Source organism: Equus quagga, chromosome 8, assembly GCF_021613505.1.
Source record: "Equus quagga isolate Etosha38 chromosome 8, UCLA_HA_Equagga_1.0, whole genome shotgun sequence".
In the NCBI taxonomy this organism is placed as follows: domain Eukaryota; kingdom Metazoa; phylum Chordata; class Mammalia; order Perissodactyla; family Equidae; genus Equus; species Equus quagga.
In genome coordinates, this window is record NC_060274.1 from 125,566,690 (window position 1) to 125,590,060 (window position 23,371).

The window sequence follows — 23,371 nt, forward strand, 5'->3', positions numbered from 1 at the left end:
GCCCGCGCGGGCGGCGTTCAGGCCCACTGCCCGGGCGGCCCAAAGGCCAGGCCGGCGGCGCGGCGGGCGGGCGGCCCGACGGCGGGGGCAGGCCAGGCTCCCAGGGACGCTCAGGATGACAGGCCTTTGCATTTGCTCAGCGTGGCTGTCCCCCTCCCCCGGCCGCGTCCATTGTCTCCTGTGAGGCCCCCGGCGGCGGCGGGGAGGGCGGGGCGCCGGCTCCATGCGGTTCTGACAGCTGGCGCCTGGGGCTCCGAGAAGGGACCGGCCCAAGGTCACTCCCTAGTCGAGGCCAGAGCCTGACGCCCAGCCGGGGCTTTGGAATCACACCCCCTTTAAGGGACCCAGCATTCTGCTCTGACCTAAGAGAAAGGTGTTGAATGCTGTTTGCCAGAGGGACTGTAGGGTTTTTTGTTTTTGTGTTTTTTGTTTAGCAGATTTTAGAATGTTGGCTAATGTAATATGTCCACTTGGGAGAAAATAATCCTTTGGCCACTTTTGACCTACTAGGAAAACACCTGTAAAGAGCTCAATAAATATATCTGCTATTATTAATACATCTCAGGTTTTTGAAACTTTGATTTTTATGGATGCTTTTTAAGGAGGAATTTCTTCTCCTCTTTAATTAGTGAATTTGGTATGTGCTTTTTTGGGGGGTCCCCTGAGTGCAAGGGAGGGAGAGGGGGTGGGAGCCCTTCAGGCTTATGGCCTGTTCCTTGGGGGAAGCCCCCCAAGGCCTGTCTGTAACTGTACAGGTGACATCATCAGCTCCCACCCAGCCCAGGAGCTTCCCTCAGCATTCTCCCTGACCACTCCTATCCACCCACTCCCTTCCCTCTGCCCTCGTTCTTGCACTTCCTCAGATTCCAAGAAACTCCCCAATATAATCACAAGGGTCATTTGGGGTTTTTTTGTGTGTGTGAGGACCATTGGCCCTGAGCTAATATCTGGGCCAGTCCTCCACGACCTTGCACGTGGGATGCCACCACAGCATGGCTCGATGAGCGGTGTGGTGTCTAGGCCCACACCCAGATCTAAACCAGGGCACCCCCGCTGCCAAAGCGAGCACACAAACTTAACCACTACGCCGCCCGGCCAGCCCCCCAAGAAACTCCCCAAACAGGACAGATCTGCCCTCAACTTTTGTTAGCCTATGGTATCACACTGTTACTATGTATAGTGACAATTAATAGTGGTGACTATTTCTGTACAGAATTTTTCTTCTGGGGAAGGAAGAACCACATAATTTTTTCTGCATCCCTGTTGTACCTTTACTATCACAGGTGTTCAGTAATGGTTATTGAATGAATGTATTGTTTAATTGTTTAGTCACTCATTCATTCAACAGGTGTTTACTGAGCATTTGCTATGAGTGAGGCACTCTTAGAAGCTGGGACTACATGGGAGCTTATGTTCCCATAGGGGAAACAAACCATAACACAGGCCAACACATAGAATGATCACAGATTATTAGTGCTATGAGGGAAGGGACTAACAGGGGCCTGTTTTAGATGTGTCTGTCAGTGAAGGTCTCTAGGAGGCGATGTTTAAGCTGGAGCCTCGTGTGAGAGGGTGCCAGGAGTGGTGTGGGAAGAGCTGACCGCAGGTGGAGGAGAGCTGGGTGTATCCTAGACATCTGGGCAGGCCAGGGTGGCTGGAGTGTAGTAAATACCCAGGAGGATATAAGGTCTGGGAGGCAGGCTGAGGTATGAAAAGAAGTTCAGATTTTATTCCAGGTACACTGGGAAGCTATGGGAGAGTTTTAAGCAGGGGACTAAAGTGATATAGTTTGTGCTTTTAAAAGAGTACTGACTGCCCTCTGGAAAGTGTATGGTGGGGGAGAAGGGTGAAGTGGGGAAGTCAGCGGGGTGGAGTTGCAGTGGCTCAGGTGAAAGGTGATTGGGGCTTGGCCTAGGTGATCGCGGTGGAGAAGGAGAAAAGAGGACAGATTTGAGATACTTTGAGAAGTCATATGGATAGGACTTGGTGGTGATTTGGCCATGGATGATGAGTGAAGTGGAGGGGTGAGATGTCAGTTCACATTTCCAGCAAGGCTTTTAGGAAGATGCACTGGGACTGAGGCCTTTGCACACGCTCAGGGACAGCTTGTGCATCAGTCACCAAGGAGCTGGGGTGCTCCAGAAGCTCTTTTCCAAGGCACTGAAGGACAATGTAAAGAAAAAGGGGGAGAAAAAAGTTCCCATGAACTATTTCACCCTGCATCCCTGAGCCAGAAGCATCTTCATCATCATCACATCCCTCCTCGTTATCAGCTTAGCTCACATTTGTTGCATATTTACCACGTGTTAGACATTCTGTTAAATGCTTTTTGCAAAGATTGTGTCAATAATTCTCACAGTCCTATCATGTAGGTACTCTTATCAGTTCCATTTTCTAGATGTGGAAGTGAAGTTGAAAGATGTTTCTAAAACTTTGCCCAGAGCCAGCCAGCTTGTGAGTGGCAGAGGTGCTGGTTGCACCCAGGCTGTGTGACTGCAGGGCTCACGTTCTCTGGGTTTCAAACCTGTCCCTTCTTTTTCAGAGGAAGAGACTGAGAACGAAGCAGGGAAGTCACTGGAGACTGCAGACACTTTCTCTCTTTGGCTATGTTTTTCCTCCTATTTCGCACATGCTAACACCTTGGTCCAGGCAGTGTCTCCTGTCCTGAGGCTGGACTCCTAACTGATGTCCCTGCCTCCCCATGCCCCCCACGGCTGCCTGACCTGCCTTCAGGATCCCAGATGAGGCTTTACCCGGGCAGGTGACATTCTGAGGTTTCTTTTTAAGGTGGACATTTTGATTGTATAATTCTGATAACATCTCTCCTTTCTCTTGTGGACAGGCTCCAGAGAGAGACAAGCAAACAGGAGACGAAAGGCCTTCGACACCTTCTCCGTCGCCCCAGCCGGCTGCTGAGAAGAACTCATACCTCTACTCCACGGAGATCACGCTGTGGACTGTGGTGGCCGCCATCCAGGCCTTGGAAAAGAAGGTGGATTCCTGCCTGGCCCGTTTGCTGACTCTGGAGGGACGAACAGGGACAGCCGAGAAGAAGCTGGCCGACTGTGAGAAGACGGCCTTGGAGTTGGGGAACCAGCTGGAGGGCAAGTGGGCCGTGCTGGGGACCCTGCTGCAGGAGTACGGGCTGCTGCAGAGGCGGCTGGAGAACATGGAAAACCTGCTGAGAAACAGAAATTTCTGGATCCTGCGGCTGCCCCCGGGCAGCAAGGGGGAGGCCCCCAAGGTAACCGTGGGGCACCCTGGGTGGGACAGCCCGAGGGGCCGTGCCTGTGTCTGGGTGAGTGTGCGTGACACTGTGGTTCCAGGTGCCCGTGACCTTTGATGACGTGGCTGTGTATTTTTCCGAGTCGGAGTGGGGCAGGCTGGACAAGTGGCAGAAGGAGCTCTACAAGCACGTGATGAGGGGCAACTATGAGATGCTGGTCTCCCTGGGTAAGGCTGCATAAGTGAGGACCTGGGCCTCTGTCCACAGATTGGCCTCCCACAGTCTGTGTCTTTGCGTTAGCTTCTGTTCCTCTGGTGTCTCTGCATCTCTGTGGCAGCTAGGTGGCAGGTGTCCAGTCCTGACCCAGCTCTCTTCATTCCGTATGCAGATTATGCCATCTCCAAACCGGACATCCTCACCCGCATGGAGAGGGGTGAGGAGCCTTGTCCTGACGGCCCATGGGGCCCGGAGGAGGGGAAGGAGAGAGAGGCAGCACGCCCGAAGAGGCCAGGCGCTGGTGAGTGCGGCACGGTGGGGAGCCGCCAGGGCAAGCTGAACCACAGCCCGCTCTCTGGGCTTCCCAGACTAGCTGTGAGGCCAGGAAGGGAGGACAGCCCCTTCACCCATGGTGGGCACGCGCTGTCTGAGGCCCGCCCAGGGAGGGGCAGGGCAGGGCTTTTGCCCTAGAGCCATCCAGTTTGTACGTCTGTGCGAGGGGACAGCCGTGCTTGCCTCACTCGGCTGCTGTGAGGACTTGGGAAGATGGCAGACAGGAAGCTAGCATTCTATAGTAAGTGGGGACCTATGACTAACTGTAATGCTAGCAGCAGCAGCATTTTTGCCGCCACCTCCTGGTGGCCCTCCACCTCTGCTCCCGACTCCAGCTGCAGCTGTGGGGCCTGTAATGTACGGCTTCCCTTTGTGGAAGTGGGCCCTCTCGGAGGAGGCCCAGCCAGCTTCGTCCCCACAGCTTGTGTGGTATAGGACGGGGGTTCCAAAGTTGACTGCGTATCAGAATCCTTTGGGGGGCTTTTTTTTTAATAAAATTTTTAAAAAATAAATGAAAATCGAGAGAATAGTACGGTGACCTTCCAAATGATCATCAACCAGATTCAATGGTGGTCATGATTTTGCTGCATTTGCTCCATGCATCTTTCTTTCCTTTTTCTGAACATAGCGACAGGACCATTATCACCCCAACAGTTTATCATCTAATGCCTAGTCCGTGTTGTTTCCCTCAACTGTCTCAAAAATCTTTTCTAGGGTGTTTGGATCCTAATTCTAATAAACCAAAGTCCACATATTGCATTTGGTTTATAAAAAGTCTATAAAAAACTCGTAAGAGTCCCCCTCTTTTTAACAGCTTTGTTGAGATTTAATTCACATACCACGCAATTCATGGTTTAAAGTATACAATTCCGTGTTTTATTATATTTACAGAGTTGTGTGACCATCACCACAATCTAATTTTAGAACTTTCTCGTCCCACCAAAAAGAAACTCGTATCCATTAGGGGGAGCTCCTTGTTCCCTCTCCCCTTCTCCCCAGCCCCAGGCAACCACTAATCTGCTCTCTGTCTCTATAGATTTGCCTATTCTGGATGTTTCATATAAATGGAATCATACAATATGTGACCTTTTGTATCTGCCTTGTTTCACTGAGCATGTTTTCAAGGTCCGTCCACGTCGTAGTATGTATTCATGCTTCATTCCTTTTCATGGCTGAGTAATTTTCCATTCTATAGATACACTGCGTTTTGTTTATCATTCATCAGTTGATGGGCCATCCCCAGCTTCCCTCTTTAATGTCATTTATTTGCTGACATTTTAATTTCATTTATCTTTCATCTTTTTAAATGCTATCATTTCCCGAGTTCTGGATTTGGCGTCATTTTGCCATGTTCTTCTCTTTCCTGTGTTTCCTATAACCTGGCAAGTCGGTCTGCGGGCTCATTTAGGTTCACGGTCAGTCTTACTGGAAAGACCGCGTTAGAGGTGGTGCTGTGTACTCCCTCTTGCATGCCTTTTTAAAAATTTATTGTGGTATAATTGGCATACAACATTATATAAGTTTCAGGTGTACAACATAATGATTTGATGTTTGTATATATTGTGCAGTGATTACCACGATAAGTCTGGTTAACATCCATCACCACACCTAGTTAGAGAATATTTTTTTCTTGTGATGAGAACTTAAGATTTAGTCTCCTAGCAACTTTCAAATATGCGGTACCATGTTATTAACTATAGTTACCATGCTTTACGGTACATCCCCACGACTTGTTTATTTTATAAGTGGAAGTTTGTGCCTTTTGATCCCCTTCATCCATTTTGCCCGCTCCCGCCTCTGGCAATCACCAGTCTGTCCTCTGTATCTCTGAGCTTGGTTTTTATTATTTTTTTTAGATTCCACATATAGGTGAGGTCATACGGTATTTGTCTTTCTCTGTATGACTTATTTCACTTGGCATAATCCCTCAAGATCCATCCATGTTGTCATAAATGGCAAGATTTTATTTTTTATGGCTGAATAATATTCCGTCGTATGTACACACCACATCGTCTTTATCCATTCATCTATCAATGGACGCTTAAGTTGTTTCCATTTCTTGGTTATGGTAAATGCAGGCATACCTTGTATTATTTGCAGATATTGCATTTTTTTGCAAATTAAAAGTTTGTGGCAACCCTGCATTGAGCAAGTCTGTTGGCACCATTTTTCCAACAGCATTTGCTCACTTTGTGTCCTTGTGTCACATTTTGGTAATTCTCACAATATTTCAAACTTTTTCATTATTATTGCTATGGTGATCTGTGATCAGTGATCTTTGATGTTACTATTGTCATTGTGCTGGGGTGCCACAAACTGTGCCCGTATAAGATGGTGAACTTAATCAATAAATGTCGTGTGTGTTCTAACTGCTCCGCTGACCGGCTGTTGCACTGTCTCTCTGCCTCTCCTTTGGCATCTCTATTCCCAGAGACACAACAATACTGAAATTAGGCCAATTAATAACCCTACAGTGACCTCTAAGTGTTGAACTGAAAGGAAGAGTCACATGTCTCTCACTTGAATTAAAAAACCAGACATGATAAGCTTAGTGAGGAAGGCACGTCAAAAGCCGAGATAGGCTGAAAGCTAAGTCTCTTGCATCAAACAGTTAAACAAGTTTTGAATGCAAAGGAAAAGTTCTTCAGGGAAATTAAAAGTGCTACTTCAATGACCACATGCATGATATGAAAGTAGAACAGCCTTATTGCTGATATGGAGAAAGTTTCAGTGGTCTGGATAGAAGATCAAGCCAGCCACAACATTCCTATAATCCGAAGCCTAATCCAGAGCAAGGCCCTAACTTGATTCAATTCTGTGAAGGCTGAGAGAGGTGAGGAAGCTGCAGAAGAAAAGTTGGAAGATGGCAGAGGTTGGTTCATGAGGTTTAAGGAAAGAAGCTGTCTCCATGACATAAAAGTACAGGGTGAAGCAGTAAGTTACCCAGAAGATCTAAATAAGACAATGAAGGTGGCTACACTTAAGATTTTCAAGGTAGACAAAACAGCCTTCTATTGGAAGACGATGCTATCTAGGACTTTCATAGCTAGAGAGGAGAAGTCAATGCCTGGCTTCAAAGCTTTGAAGGACTGGCTGACTCTCTTGTTATGGGCTACTGCAGCTGGTAACTTTAAGTTCAAGCCCTTGCTCATTTGCTATTCCAAAAATCCTAGAGCCATTAAGAATTATGCTAAATCGACTCTACCTATGCTCTATAAATAGAACAACAAAGCCTGGATGACAGCACATCTGTTTACAACATGGTTTACTGAATATTTTAAGCCCACTGTTGAGACCTGCTGCTTAGAAAAAATGATTCCTTTCAAAATATTACTGCTCATTGACAATGCATCTGGTCACCCAGAGCTCTGATGGAGAGGTACAACAATATTAATGTTGTTTTCATGCCTGCTAACAGAGTATCCGTTCTACAGGCCATGGATCAAGGAGTAATTTTGGCTTTCAAGTCTTATTATTTAAGAAATACTTTTCATAAGGCTATAGCTGCCATAGACAGTGATTCCTCTGATGGATCTGGGCAAAGTAAACTGACAACCTTCTGGAAAGGATTCACCATTCCAGATGCCGTTAAGAACATTCATGGTTCATGGGAAGAGGTCCAAATAGCAACCTTAACAGGAGTTAGGAAGAAGTTGATTCCAACCCTCCTGGATGCCTTTGAGGGGTTCAAGACTTCAGTGGAGCAAGTAACTGCAGATGTGGTGGGAACAGCAAGAGAACTAGAATTACAAGTGGAGCCTGAAGAGGTGACTGAATTGCTCCAATCTCATGATAAAACTTTAACAGATGAGGAGTTGCTTCTCATGGGTGAGCAAAGAAAGTGGTTTCTTGAGATGGAAACCTCTCCTGGTGAAGACGCTGTGAAGGTTGTTGAAATGACAACACAGGATTTAGAATGTGACATAAACTTAGTTGATAAAGCTGCGGCAGGGTTTGAGAGGACTGACTCCAATTTTGAAAGAAGTTCTACTATGGGTGAAATGCCATCCAACAGCATCGCACGCCACAGAGAAATCATTTGTGAAAGGAAGAGTCAATTGATGTGACAAACTTCATTGTTGTCTTATTAAGAAATTGCCAGAGTCATCCCACCCTTCAACAACCACCACTCTGATCAGTCAGCAGCCATCAACATTGAGGCAAAAAGATTATGACTCTACCAGCAAAAAGATTATGACTCGCTGAAGGCTCAGGTGATGGTTAGCATTTTTTAGCAATAGAGGTTTTTTTTTTAAAGATTGGCACCTGAGCTAACAACTGTTGCCAATCTTCTTTTTTTTTTTCCCGCTTTTTCTCCCCAAATCCCCCCAGTTCATAGGTGTATATTTTAGTTGTGAGTCCTAGTTGTGGCATGTGGGACACCGCCTCAGTGTGGTCTGATGAGCGGTGCCATGTCTGTGCCCAGGATCTGAACCAGTGAAACCCTGGGCCACCAAAGCAGAGTGCGTGAACTTAACCACTTGGCCACGGGGCCAGCCCCCTAAAGTATTTTTTAATTAAGGTATATACCTTTGTTTTTTAGACATAATGCTATTGCACACTTAATAGACTATGGTATAGTGTAAACATAACTTTGATATGTACTGGGAAATCAAGACATTTGTGTGACTCGCTTCATTGTGATACTCGCTTTATTGCAGTGGTCTGGAACCGAACTCGCAGTATCTCCAAAGTGTGCCTGTAATGCTGCAAAGAACATCATGGGAGTGTATATATCTTTCTGAGTTAGTTTTCATTTTCTTAGGCTAAATACCCAGAAGTGAAATTGTTGGATCGTATGGTATTTCTTTTTTTTTTTTTCGAGGAAGATTAGCCCTGAGCTAACATCTGCCAATCCTCCTCTTTTTGCTGAGGAAGACTGGCCCTGAGCTAACATCCATGCCCATCTTCCTCTACTTTATACGTGGGACACCTACCACATCATGGCTTTTGCCAAGCGGTGCCATGTCCGCACCCGGGATCCGAACTGGCGAACCCCGGGCCGCTGAGAAGTGGAACGGGCACACTTAACCACTGCGCCACCGGGCCAGCCCCATGGTATTTCTATTTTTAATTTTAGGGGGCACCTCATACTGTTTTTCATAGTGGCTGTACCAATTTACATTCCCACCAGCGATGCACAGGGTTCCCTTTTCTCCACATCCTTGCCAACTCTTATTTCTTGTCTTTTTGATAATAGCCATGCTAACAGGTGTGAGGTGACATCTGTCTCATTTGTAGTTTTGATTTGCATTCCCTGATGATTACTGATGTTGAGCATCTTTCCATGTACCTGTTGGCCATCTGTATATCTTCTTTGGAAAAATGTCTATTCAGATCCTCTGCCCATTTTTCAATGGAATTGTTTGTTTATTTGCTGTTAATTTGTATGAGTATGTATTTTGGATATTAACCCATATCAGATATATAATTTGCAAAGGTTTTCTCCCATTCAGTGGGTTGCCTTTTAATTTTGTTGATGGCTTCCTTTGCCGTGCAGAAGCTTTTTAGTTTGATGTAGTCCCACTTATTTTCGCTTTTGTTGCCTTTGCTTTTGGTGTCAAATCCAAAAAATCGTCACTAAGACCAATGTCAATGAGCTTTTTTGCTGTGTTTTCTTCTAGAAGTTTTTTGGTGTCAGGGCTCACCTCATTGTCTTTCTTTTCATGATTGTCAGGCTTATCCTTCTGTTAGAAAGTTTCCCATCCACTTTTCACACGATGATTTAATAATCATTGAAGATTGTTGCCTGCATTTGTTATTTTATTAGGAGTTGCAAAATGGTGAAATTCTGTCATTACTTCTGCACTTAATAGCTAAAATTCTTTTATAAAGAATAATTTCCCGAATCAACTCTTTGTTATCCTCATATACAGTCTGTACAGAAAGGGCAGCCTAGATGCTTAATTCTTTGCCCTCGTTGGTTTTCAGAAGGAAGAGTTATTGCCTTCGAAGCCTCCAGTGACGGCCGCTGCTTGGCTTTTCTTCTTTGGGATTATTATTATGACTTCATAGATTGTTAAATGTTTTATACATGCAGTCCTTTGCAGTCGTTCTTTTCATGCTTAAATGGTCCCATCTTTAGCTTGTGGGAGCCCCTTCAAGTTGGCCCAGAGGTCATTTTGATGTGACTTCAGTGAGGTTCAAACACTGTAAGATGTTCTAGATTCATCTTGTAGGTTTCCTGGCCCAGACCTGGAAGAAGAGTTTCTCCAAGGAATTTTGATTCCTTTCAGTGGGGAGTGATATTTAGAAATTGCAGATAAGTGCCAGTAGTTGCTAATTTTTGGCATTGCTTCTGCGCCTTTTCAGAAAATATGTATTTTTGAAAAGAAAAAATATCAAGAGTTTATAATGATATTTCTAATTCGAATTTAATGTTCTTTGATTTTATACTTGCATGCGACTTTTACTTGGAAATCTTAAATTCCTAACTATAGCAGCATAATTACTTTTTTGCATTATCTTATGTCCAAATCCTAGTATTTCATTATTCACTTCAAATAATGAATTTCAAAATAATGAAGGCAATATTTCTACTAACACTTATACTATTGATTGAAATCTGAGATTTCTTTGCAGCCGTTTTTGTCCTCTGAGTACATTCCATTCAGGACTTATAGACAAAATAATGCTTTTTAAAGTCACTTGGAATAATTGTTTTCTCTATGTGGTTATGTCAGCAACTTGATATACAGTGAAGTTTGTTTATTTTTAGATTTTTAGAGATGGCGCTTTTCATTTTTTGATTTAACTGAACTTTTTGAATATGTAAGACATGTTATGTTTGCAAAGTCAAAATGCTTTAACAGGGAACATTCAGGGAAGCCTCATTTCCATCTTTGTCCCCTCCCTCTCCCTACAGATAACCATTTTTATTAGCTTCTTGTTTATACTTCTGATGTTTCCTTTTGAAAATGTCAGGGACACGTAGATACCCCTGTCTTCCCCCATCCCCGTCTTATGTAGTTTGTCCTGGGGTCACTTCCTCTCAGTGTGTAGGGATTTCCCTCGTTTCTTTCATGCGTGTGGAATGCTCCATGGTGTGATGCACCACCGCTTGTGGAAGCAGTCCCCACAGATGGACATTTGGGCTATTTCCAATATTTTACTGGTATAAATAAATAATGCTGTAAGGAATACTTGGTGCATAAGTCAGTTCATATTTTTGCCCGTGTATCATTGGGATAGGGTCATAGAAGCTGGACTGCTGGGTCAAAGGTAGATGAGTGTGTAATTTTTCAAGAATTTATCACCAAATTCCCCTCCGTAGGGGTTGTATCATTTGCATCCCCATCAGCCTTGCCTTAGAGAACGTGGTCAGACTTGCAGCATTTTTGTCTGCCTAATAGGTAAGAAGAAGTATTTCAGTGTAATTTTTTTTAAATAACAGCTTTATTAGATATAATTCACACACCATACAGTTCACCCATTTAAGGTACACAATTCAGTTGTTTCTAGCATATTCATAGGTCTGTGCAACCAACGTCATAGCCAATTTTATAATATTTTCACCACCTCAAAAATAAGCCCTGTACCCTTCAGCTCACCCCCAACCCCTACTCAGCTGCCCCACCCTAAGCAACAACAAATATACGTTTTGCGGGGGGGTGAGGGGGGAGATTACCCTGAGCTAACATCTGCCGCCGATCCTCCTCTTTTTGCTGAGGAAGACTGGCCCTGAGCTAACATCCATGCCCATCTTCCTCTGCTTTATATGTGGGACGCCTACTACAGCATGGCATGCCAAGCGGTGCCATGTCTGCACCCGGGATCCAAACTGGCGAACCCTGGGCTGCCGAAGCAGAACATGTGCACTTAACCGCTGCACCACTGGGCCATCCCCCAAATATACTTTCTGATTATAGATTTGCCTATTCTAGACGTTTCATATAAATGGAACCATATAATATGTAGTCTTTTGTGCCTGGCTTCTTTCACTTCATGTAATGTTTTCAAGGTTCATCCATGTCGTACTGTGTATCAGCACTTCGTTTCTTTTTTTTTTTATTATTGTGGTTAAATACACATAATGTAAAATTTACCATCTTAACCATTTTTAAGTGTACATTTCAGTGGTATTAAATACATTCATAATGTTGTGCAACCACCACCATCCGTCTCCATGGCTCTTTTCATCTTGTAAAACTCAAACTGTATGCCCATTAAACAATGATTGCCCCATTCTGCCCTGTTCCCTGGCCGCCACCATCCTACCTTCTGTCTCTGATTTTGACTACTCTAAGTGCCTCATATAAGTGGGATCATACAGTGTTCGTCTTTTTGTGACTGGCTTATTTCATTTAGCATAAGGTCCTCAGGTTTCATCCATGTTGTAGCATATGTCAAAATGTCCTTCGTTTTTAAGGCTGAAAAATATTCAGTTGTGTGTGTGTGTCTATATATATATACACCACATATTGCTTATCCATTCATTTGTTGATGGACACTTGGGTTGCTTCCATATTTTAGCTGCTGTGAATAATGCTGCTATGATCATAAATATACAAAAATCTCTTCAACACTCTGCCTTCACTTTTTGGGGGTATATACCCATAAGTGAAATTGCTGGATCATATGGTAATTCTCTTTTTAATTTTTTGAGGAACCACCATACTGTTTTCCACAGTGACTATACAATTTTACATTCCCACCATCAGTGAACAAGAGTTCCAGTTTTTCCACATCTCTGTCAACACTTGTTAGTTCCTGTTTTTTTTTTTTTAAATAATAGTCATCCTAATAGGGGTGGGATGGTATCTTATGGTGGTTTCGATTTGCAGTTCCCTGATGATCAGTGATGTTGAGCATCTTTCCATGTGCTTACTGGCCATTTGTATATCTTCTTTGGAGAAATGTCTGTTCAAGTCCTTTGCCCATTTTTGAATCAGGTTGTTTGTTTTTTTGTTGTTGAGTTTTAGGAGTTCTCTCTATATTCTGGATATTAATCCCTTATGAGATATGTGATTTGCAAATATTTTCTCCCATTCTGTCGGTTGCCTTTTAACTCTCTTGATAGTGTTGTTTGATGCATAAGTTTACAAATTTTTATTAAGTCCAATTCGTCTATTTTTTCTTTTGTTGCCTGAGGCTTTGGTGTCGTATCCAAGAAGTCATTGCCAAATCCAATGTGAAGCTTTTGTCCTATGTTTTCTTCTATGGGTTTTATATTTTAGATCTTACATTTAGGTCTTTGATCCATTTTGAGTCAATTTTTATATATGGAGTTAGATAAGGGTCCAACTTCATTCTTTTGCACGTGGATATCTAGTTTTCCTGGCAACATTTGTTGAAAAGACTGTCCTTTTCCCACTGAGTAGTCTTGGCACCTGTCTCAAGTACCATTTGACCATATATGTGAGGGTTTATTTCTTGGTTCTCTATTCTATTTATGCCAGTACCACACCGTTTTGATTACTGTTGTTTTGTAGTAAGTTTTGAAATCAGGAATTCCTCCAACTTTGTTCTTTTTCAAGATGGTTTTGGCTATTTGGAGTCTCTTGAAATTCCATATGAATTTTAAGATGGGGCTTTTCTATTTCTGCGAAAAATGTCATTGGGGTTTTGATAAGGATTGCACTGACTCTGAAGATCACTTTGGGCAATATGGACATCTTAACAATATTAAGTCTTCCAGTTCATGAACATGGGATAGTTTGCATTTATTTATGTCTTCTTTAATTTCTTTCAGCAATGTTTTATAGTTTTCGTTGTAAAAGTCTTTCACCTCCTTGGTTAAGTTATTCCTATTTTGTTCTTTTTGATACTATTGTAAATGGAATTGTTTTTATAATTTCCTTTTCAAATTGTTCATCATTATTATATAGAGACACAGCTTATTTTAGTCAGGGCTGGCCCTGTGGCCGAGTGGTTAAGTTCACGTGCTCCACATCAGTGGCCCAGGGTTTCGCCGGTTCGGATCCTGGGCACAGACGTAGCACCACTCATCAAGCCATGTTCAGGTGGCGTCCCACATAGCAGAACTAGAAGGACCTACAACTAGAATATATACAACTGTGTACTGGGGGGCTTTGGGGAGAAGAAGAACAAAAGAAAGATTGGCAACGGGGCCAATCTTAAAAAAAAAAAAAAAAAAGCAGACGTGCAACTGGTTTTTGTATGTTGACTTTTATCCTGCTAATTTGCTGAATTCATTTATTAGTCCTAACAGTTTTTTGCAGGATATTTAGCATTTTCTACATATGTGGTCATAACATCTGCAAATAGAAGTAATTTTACTTCTTTCCAATTTGGAGGCCTTTTATTTTTTTTTCTTGCCTACCTGCTCTGACTAGAAATTCCAGTACTTTTTTGAATAGAAGTAGTAAAAGCAGACATCCCTGCCTCATCCCTAATCTTAGAGAGAAAAGTTTCAGTCTTTCACCATTGAGTATGATGTTCACTGTGGGTATTTCATATATGGCTTTTATTATGTTGAGGTAGTTTCCTTCTAGTCTTAGTTTGTTGAGTGGTTTTCTCCTGAAAGAGTGCTGAATTTTGTCAAATGGTTTTTCTGCATCAGTTGAGATGATCACATGGTTTTTTCCCTTCATTCTTTTAATGCAGTGTATTCCATTAGTCTAGTTTCATATAGTGAACCATCCTTGCATTCCAGGAATAACTCCACTTGGTCATGGTGTTTAATCCTTTTAATATGCTGCTGAATTCGGTTTGCTAGTATTTTGTTGAGGATTTTTGCATCAATGTTTATTAAGGAATATTGGACTAGTTTTCTGGTAGTATCTGTCTGGCTTTGATAACGGTGTAATTTTAATGGCACCTCTCTTATTATGAGTGTGGTTGAATATCTTTTTATTTGTTTATGGGCCATTATAATTTTTAATTCTGTGAGTATTTGTTCATCTCTTTTGCCCTAGGAAGCTTTTCAAAACTGCATACTTCCTAGGCCCACCAGAACTACTGATGAGAATCTTGGGGCTGCTCCCCAGGGGATCCTCATACACCAGCCTGGTGGAGGACTTGGGGTTGGGAGCCATGTTTTAGTGTTCTGAGCCAGGAGTTCCTCAAAAGCCAGGTCCTTGGGCCTGCATGTCATGGCCTGTCTGGTGCTGTCAGGTCAGTTACTGTGCTGTACTGTTTCCTTCTCTCAGACATGGCGGCTTTAGCCTGGGGTCTAGTCACTAGGTGATCAGTGACGTCCACTCCATTATCATACCCTGTGCTTGACTGGATGCCCAGGTCCCAGTGACTGCATTTAGCCCTTGCCCAGAGGCTCCTGTCCTCAGTGTCACTGATTTGCGCTTTCCAGGCCTCCCGCCACATCTAGAGCACATCCCCAGCCCAGTCAGCCCTGCCCAGGAGGAGCCAACAGAAGCGCAGGTTCCCGACCACCAGCAACACTCAGAAACCAGAGTAATTCCACCTGAAACAAGTACCGGTGAGTGCGGGCAGCCGGGCAGCAGTGTGACTGGTGCCCCAGCAGCAGTACCAGACAAGCGGTGCTGAGAACAAGTGCTGAAGCTCGAGGGTGGGAGAGATGGCTGGGGACGGGGCTGGGCTGAGCCTGACAGGCTTCCTGGAAAAGGGGCCCTGCAACAGGCCGTAGAGGAAGGGTAGATTTTGCTGGGATCAGAGGGCATTTTCAGCAGGAGAAGATGGTCTGAGCAGAGCTGTGGCTCCTGCAGGTGTGGTGGGGGCCGAGCACTGCAGTCTGGCTGGAGCGAGGGAGGGGCCCTCGAGGGCGAGTGTGGGGCCTCCTCAGGCTTCTTACGATGGTTACGTTAATGGGGCGATGTGTGTCCTGTCCCTAGTGTGGTGCCCCATGTGTGTTCCTCAGTACTGTCCTCTGTCTGAAGGCCTGTGAGGGGCTCTGAGGCTTCAGGCAGCCCCTCCAGTGCTCTCTGTCTGCTTCTGTTTGAAGGAGATTCCTGTCCATCCTTTCACAGAATCAGAGTGTCATTCACAGGGCATTTGGCAGACAGTCCAGAGCCTTGTTTTCTGTCTCCAGACTGTGCTTTGCTGGCTCACCGCCGCCCCCCTCCCCCCCCACATCCCCACCACCCGGCCTGCTGGCCTGACCTTTCAGTCTCGGGGTTGCTTTCTCTCCAGTTGTTTCTGTGCATCTCCCTCACTGAACATGGGCTCCCTGAGGTTGGAGGTGACACTCCCTCCCTTCCCTGTGTCCCTCCTTCCCAGTCAGTGTTTGAGGAGAGGGCGCCTCCCCAAACCCTCTGTCCTTTTGAGGCCCATCAGGGTGACATTCAGATGAGGGATGAGTTGTTAGCACTGGCCTGCATGGGAATTGGGGGCGTGGACTTCACAGCTTCCTCCACCCTCTGAAGCGGAGGCTGCAGAGTGAGCACCTGCAGTCCTCTGGACCCAACCCTGGGGCCCCCTCTTCCTGTTCCTGGCAGGCGGTCGAGCGAATTGAGGGCCGGCTAGGGGATGGCTGTGTCACCCTGCAGGAGCCTGGTGTTGGGAAAGGCCCTCACGGGATTCTCTCTCACAGGGCCCCCAGCCTGCACCAGCATTTTGTCCTCGGTTAAACAGGAGGAAGAATCTTCCGATGGGGAGTCGTCAGCCTCCCCTCCCAGGGACATCCTACCCGGCATGGGGCCAGGTGAGTGAAGGGAGGAGGCCCCGTGGTCACAGCAGAACCTCAGAGGAGCTCAGGGGCCCTTTGGGAGTGGGGTGGGGGTTGGCGTGAGGGACCTGGTGAGGGGTTTCCTCCTGAGGGGTCCCTCCCTCACCCCTCAAGCTGTATTTCCCTTGGGACTCTGGGGACCCAGATCATCTATGGTCCTGGTCATCCCCCTATGGCGGTCTGTCCTGGCTGGAAAGGTGCTGCTTGAGAACAAGTGGCACACTGCCAGGTTTGTGGTCTGGTGGCACAAAGGCCTCACGGCAACCCTGTGAAGTACCATGCTCACAGCCTCACATCTTACGGTTTGTGTGTGGTGGCCTGCGATTTAAATTTAGTTCCCCCTCTTAGAGTCTGTGCATTTTCTGTAAAGTGGGCTTATCCCCTGATGAGCAGGAGAAAGAAAGTGATTCTTGCCCATTCTGGCCTTGGGGCAGGTTTTCTGTCCCAGTAGAAAGGGGTCCAGATCTCCCTGGTTCCATCCTGGTTCCTGCTTTGGTGGGAGGCAAAGGTGAGATCTGGGTCCCCCTGGGGTTGTGGCGTGGCAGGAGACCCAGCTGCACATGGGCTTCAGACGAAGAGGTCGGGAGCCCTGGCCTTCACAGAGAACAGGCTTGAGACCCCCACGAATCCCCAAGTGCAGGGATACCACGGAGGCCCAGTACACGCACCAGTGTACCCCAAAGTTTAGATGATTCGTATAGACTCTTAATGATCCTGTAGCTGAAGGACTGACTTAGAAACAGTGGTCATTTCTAACATAGAAATCACTTCCTGTCCTGAATTATTCGTGGGGTTCCTGGGCGAGCTGCAGTGAGCGGGAACCCCCAGGTCTTGCCGTTGGGTGCTGCCCTGGAGGTTCACCCGGTAGGGCTCTACTCCTCCGCAGCCTCCCAGCTCGTGGCTTAAGTTCAGGCTTCAGCAAGATTAGAAATTACTCTGGTCCTAGACCTTGGAAGTTGCTCGTAAAGGGCTGAGGGCTTTCGTTTTAATATGCAGAGGGCAAGGTTCGCTGTTGGCCTGTGAGCCGCCTGTGTGGTCTAGCTGCTGAGGCTGCCGGCCGCTGGGGGAGGTCCGAGGAGAGCGTGGCTGGGGGCTGGCTCCAGAGCAAACCAGGGGTGAACAGCAGCTGGAGGATTTAGAAGAAAGCACAGTGTTCCAGGCTGGGCTTGCTGGCCAGGACCTGCCTTCCCAGTGTTGGGGACCCCTGGGAGCTGCTGTGAGCCCACCGGTCGCTGCCTCAGCCCCTCCTTGCCACTGCTCTGTCCCAGCAGTTCCTTTGCCTCATGCTCCCTCAGAGTCAAGCATGTCTCACACTGAGGCCCAGCCGGGAAGCCCAGGTCCTCGTGGCTCCTCTGTTGCTCGAGAGCACGGTGCTGGGCAGGTGGTAGACGCTCCGTGTGGATTTGTTCGTGGATGAGTAGCTCTGAGTGTGCTAAGCCACCCACCACCTCCAGCCCTGAGGTGAGGCCTCTTACCTGGTCTGGAGGTGGTCAGGGCCCACAGGGCTCGTGGTCATTCATAGATCAGAACTACAGTTGTCAGAACTTTTGAGGGTCCTGCAAAGCCAGTGTATCTCTGGCTCCAGGGGCTCTGCCTCTCTTTGTCTCCCCTTCATTTTCCCACTCATCTGTCTCCCACAGGTCTGGCCCCTGACCTCTGACCCCCTGGTTCCTGGTTTTGTAGCTTTGTCTCCTCTCTCCTGATGTCCTTAGCTTGGCCTGCAGGAATGGGCCTCATGGCAACAAACAGACCAGCTGACGTTAGGAGGCAGTGCCTGCTTGGTGGGGCTGAGTGAGCTGGACTCCTGCTCCGTGCTGTGAGCACCAGGAGGGGAAAAACATTCAGTGAAGGCAGGAGCAGGTGGTGCTGCCCTGGAGGCCAGGGCTGGGTTGAGTGGCCCAGGTGGGGCTGGGGCAGCCCACTTGAAATCAACGGAGATTGCTTTCCCCAGGTGGTGGTGTGGTCATCAAGACAGAAGCACAATCTGAGGACGAGATGATGCCTGAGCAGCTCTTTCTGGGGAAGTCCCCCAGCCAGACCCAGTGTAGACTCCCTAAAGGACCCAGGAGTGGGACTGGGGGCCCCGGCAGGCTTCATGCCGGGGGCGTGCCAAGGGTGCGGGCAGGGGACCCTCGGCCACCAGGGGGCCTGGGAGAGCCGCCCCGCATCCTCCCTCGCAGGCGAGAGCGGACCTTCCCGTGCCCCGACTGCGGGCAGAGCTTCCGCCTGAAGATTAACCTGACCATTCACCAGCGGACCCACGTGGAGGAGGAGCACAGGGAGGCCCGGGGCAGCTCGCCCCCCGCGTGGGGGGAAGCCCACTCCACGCTGGAGCCGGGGGAGGTGGTGGTGCCCGGCCCTGTCATCCGCTGGCTGCCCGAGGAGCCTGAGGGCCACCGCTCCCTCTCAGGCCGTTCCTTCGTGGGGCGGAGGCCGGCTGCCACCAAGGTGTACCACTGCAGCGAGTGCCTGCGCTTCTTCCCACAGCGCAAGAGCCTGCTGCTGCACCAGCGCCTGCACACGGGCAATGGGCAGGGCTGGCCCGCCTGTCCCTACTGCGGCAAGGCCTTCCGCCGGCCCTCCGACCTCTTCCGTCACCAGCGCATCCACACCGGTGAGCGGCCCTACCAGTGCCCCCAGTGCGGCCGGGCCTTCAACCGGAACCACCACCTGGCGGTCCACATGCAGACTCACGCCCGAGGCCAGGCGGGCCCGCACTTTGCTGCTCCCCCCGGGCGCCCGGGGAGCCCACCCCTGCGCCGGCCCAGTCGCATCGAGGAGGGCTGACCAGGCAGGGGCCTGCAGGGGCACCCAGGGCAGGACCTCTTCTCCACCTGCGGGGCCTTTCCCCCTTGTGCCTGACGCTGCTTCCTCTTTCTGGGATGGCTTTGGACAGAGTTTTCTTTTCTTTGAAATGAGAAGCAGCAGAGTGACAGAGTGTATGTGTGACCAGATGCCTCAATTTCCTCTTTCCTAAGTTTGTCCCTCTTTGCTGCCTTTTCTACATTCCTGACTTATAAAGGATCCCTAAGGCTTAGGGGATGCCAGGTTTTGGTGGGGGTCTTGGCAGGTACCACGGACAATTGAGCAGACCAGAGACTGTGGCCCTTCCAGTGGGGGCGAGAGAGACATTGAGGGCCTGGGGTTTCGATTTTGTACAGAGTTCTTGTGCCTGCTGTCAACACGCGAAACAGCAGAGTGGACACACAGCCTGAGGAATAGGCACTGGAAATTTGAGTTTTCTATTTTATTTTGCAACTTTTTTTTTCTCCTTATGGAGCTTTTCTAGTGCTTTTGTTTTAAGTGTTGTGTGTGATTGCAAAGGGGACCAAGAGCTCCTGAGGGACAGGAATTACTCTGCCATCTCCTTGTGTGTGGGAATGGCAGAGGGGCTGTCCAGACCAGCCTGGGTGTGGATGGGGATGCCTCGGCTGCTGCCCTGGAAACCAGGTGTCTTCCCAGGTGTGCGTTCCTTGGTCCAGACTGGTTCCCAGTATTCCTAGTCCTACCCCCAGCAGGTATTCACATCCATGATTGATGCTGGTTGTCAGCTGAGATGGGGAACCTGAAGCCTGGAGTGGATGACACTTGCCCCAAGGACTCAGTGTTCACAGGAGTGCGTGTTCCGTGGATGACCCCATACAACACCTCGAGGGGGGGATGCAGAGCAAGCCCAGGAAGCTCCTCCTGAGAGGAAGATCCTGGTCTGGGTGAGGCTGGTCAGCTAACCTGGACTCTGGGGCTGCCGGGCCTGATTTGTACAAAGGAGGGGCTGCCTCTGAGAACATGGGGCTCTGTGGCAGAGTTAGGGCAGATCTGAGTGACTCTTCACCACCTCCAGCAAATGGGGTGATGACCCCAATGCTTCATCTCTCACCTTAGGGTTCTCAGGGTCCTAATAGATCTGGAGGCAACTGGACAAATAGGGAGCCTGGTTTTGTCCTTCCTTTCAAGTTCAGGAACCCCTTTCTCTTCCATGCAGATCTTCAGTCCTTTTTCCCCCAGTCAGAATCCCTCAGGAAGGACTTTTGTTTTCTAGAGTGGGTGGAGGGTGCAGAGTGAGGTCACTTTCCCTTGGGGCTGCATGTCCCAGGAGCCCTCCGTATTTCACGGAACAAATTCTTACCAAAGCAATGACATTCAAAGCATGTAAGTTCAGACAGTAGCTCCAGGCTTCCTGGGGAAGTCTAGAGGGCAGCCAGCTCCTCGTGCCTATTAAGTCACACCACTTTCGGTGCTGCCTAGAGACCAGCCCTTGGTGTGGGTGATTTTGAAGCTGGAGTGATGGGTGATTCTGATTCTTGTCTTATTTGTCTGGCACCACGTGGACAGCGTTCAGGCCTCTCCCAGGTGCCTGGGTCCCTGGCTGTGCCACATCCTGTTGCCGCCTCTGACCCTCACTCCTCTCCCAAAGTCATGAACAGAGTTGGGGGCAGATGGGAACACTGCCATCATCTCTGGGGCCAGAGTGTGTACAAGTCAGTGACAGCTCAGCCAAGTCGCCCTGGGCTTGGGAGGAAGAGCTGCCACCTGTCCCTGCTGTGGATTCTGCTTGTTTGCTCTGGCACCCCCAGCCCTCGCCAGGGGCCCCACAAGTCACGGCTGGGCTGTCAGCAAGTGCTCAGACAGGATATGGTGCAAGTGTAGCTGCTCACAGGTTAACCCTCAGCTGCCAGAGCTAGTCTCAGGTGTTTCCTGGGGATGCCTCGCTAAGAGTTCCTAGGCCTGTATTTCTAATGCTAAATGCCCTGTGTAAATACAGGTACTCTAACAGAAGTGCAAACGACGAGTAATCGCGAGGCACTGGCTCCCGTCTTTTCTTCTTCCAAAGTATTCGATGTGCCTAGGCTCCCAGCTAGGCCGTGCGGGTTTGCCTGGCACTCAACAACTGAAATGAGTCAGCGGAGGCTGCGTGGTGCAGGAACAGAGCTGTGCTCCGCGCCCGCGAGGCTGGAGCCTGATTTGGCCTTAGACTCACTCCCAGCCCTGGGTGTCAGCTTCTTCATTTGTAAAATAAAGGTGAAGTCCTGGTGTTGAAGGCCCTTAAGCACTATGACGGCAGTGGTCCCTTGCCCCCATCGGTGCTCAATAAATATGTTGGACTCAATGAGTGCGTGCACGTGATCTGGTCCCTGATCTCCAGCAGACTAGCCCAAGGCACTACGTGTTCCCGCGCGCAGGCTCACGCCAGCCCGGCGCCCAGAAAGCTGGGGCAGGGGTGGGGGCGGAGCTTCCCGGTATAGCCAATGGGAGTCCTGGGTGCTGGCCGCGCGCGCGCGCGCGCGCGCGGGCGGGACGAAGCTTCCCTGCATGGCCAATGAGCTGGCTCTGGTCTACGGGGCGGGGCCCAGCTTGCTGCTTGGCGCCGCTTGGCGCCGTTTGCGGCAGCTCCCGCGCGGTCGCCTGCAGCGTCCGACGCTGCCGCCGAGAGCTGGGCAGAGGCTGCGGAGAGGCCCGGGGCCGGCCTGCGTGCGGCCGCGTGGTGGCGACTCCGGCCAGGACGAACAGCGCAGGGCCATCGCCGAGGCAGCCCCGGCTCCAGTGAGGGCGGTCCTCAAGGAGGACGTCCTGCCTCCGCCCCTGCCCCCTCTTGGAATTGGGGAGGCTCAGCCTGGGTAGAGGGACGAGGACAGGGGCGCTTGAGGCCGACGGGCCCGAGGGGAGCTGCCTGAGTTCACACGATAAAGTCCCCTCCCCTTTCTTGGCCCTGGATTGCTCCTCTATGGACTTAACCACAAAATTTCCGAGGTTCCCGCCAGCCCGGACTTTTGGTGGACCCAGCTGTGTGGGTCGGGGTGTATGGAGGATGGACTGTGAACGTCCTTACTCCAGGACGCTCCAGGGCTCCTGTCCTGTCCTTCAGCCCACACCCAACCCCCTCTTAGGGAGACCATCACCGCATTGTCATCCCCTTTTCCTAGGTGAGACCAGTGCTGTTGTCTGGGAGGTTATTTTCACTCCAGCCTAGGCCCTCAGCTTCCTCCTGTGGCGCAGTCTGGCCTCTGGCTGTGAGGGTCCCACAAAGCCCTTCTGGATCTGAACTCTGATTCCAATTAGGATGCATTCTGGTGCCTGCTTGCTCTTTTCTAAAATTCCCTAGGAATTTCAGAAGGAATTTCTCCAAGTTCTCCAGCTGCCTCTGCAGCGGCCGTCTGCCTCCAGCAGGGTCCCCAGCACCGCCCACTTGCTCTCCAGCTAGTTCCCCAACTGCAAGGTCATAGTCTCGCAGTCCCTGTCTACCTCTCCAAGTTCTGAAATCAGACAGCCTGGGACTCCTTCTTCTTGTCCACGGCCTGAACGGCAGCCAAGATGTCCCGAAGGAGATCTCTGCAGATTGGATGGGGGCCTCTCTTTGGAGGTCAGTTCCCATATACCATTTCTGTGACTAGACACAAAGAGGTGAGTCAGCCACCAGGAGAGGGGCCCAGAGTCCTTCTGAGATACAGGAAGGTCAAGATTCTCTGGAATAGGGGGAAACTTCTTCCAGGTGCTAGAAGGCCTCACTCGTCAGATCCCCAAACAGACAGTAGACGTTGGACCCCAGAGAGCGCCCATGGGAAGAATCCTGAACTAAGACCCAATGGAAAATGGGCTAGCAAAGCATTACCATCATAAATGGACAGAGAGTGTAATGGATTTGAATCCCAGCTCTACCATATAATAGTCATATTAGCTTACCTAATTACTTAACCAACCACTTCTTCTTCATTCAGGAACACAGCCCAGCAGGAGACAGGAAATGAGTGAGAATCTCGGGTCCAGAAAACTTCCCAGGGGCCCAATGCATACCCAGACTGCTATTTCAGTCTCCAGTGTTCTAGAGCAAACCCACCCTGATTACTGGGCTGAGGTGACTAAGGCCCTGTTGTTCTGGCCTTGGTGATCTCTTAGGCCCTTCCACCCTGACATTCACTGGGGTGTGACCTTCTGAACTGCCTGAGATATCGGTCCTGTGATGCAGGTGCCTTGCCGACCAGCCCCAGGGTGGCATC

The 23,371-nt window shown here is 48.8% G+C and overlaps 1 protein-coding gene across 1 annotated transcript in view; it reads left to right on the forward strand.

The window, feature by feature from the left end:
- The window catches only part of ZNF783 (zinc finger protein 783), a 22,068-nt gene extending 598 nt beyond the window's left edge, over positions 1-21,470 (forward strand). Inside the window, exons 2-7 of the mRNA XM_046669666.1 lie at positions 2,843-3,244; positions 3,327-3,453; positions 3,615-3,743; positions 15,045-15,173; positions 16,245-16,355; positions 18,331-21,470. Coding sequence (XP_046525622.1) covers positions 2,843-3,244; positions 3,327-3,453; positions 3,615-3,743; positions 15,045-15,173; positions 16,245-16,355; positions 18,331-19,166 — 1,734 coding nt within the window. The 3' untranslated portion in view covers positions 19,167-21,470. The remainder of the gene's footprint in view (positions 1-2,842; positions 3,245-3,326; positions 3,454-3,614; positions 3,744-15,044; positions 15,174-16,244; positions 16,356-18,330) is intronic.
- Positions 21,471-23,371: the final 1,901 nt, after the last annotated feature.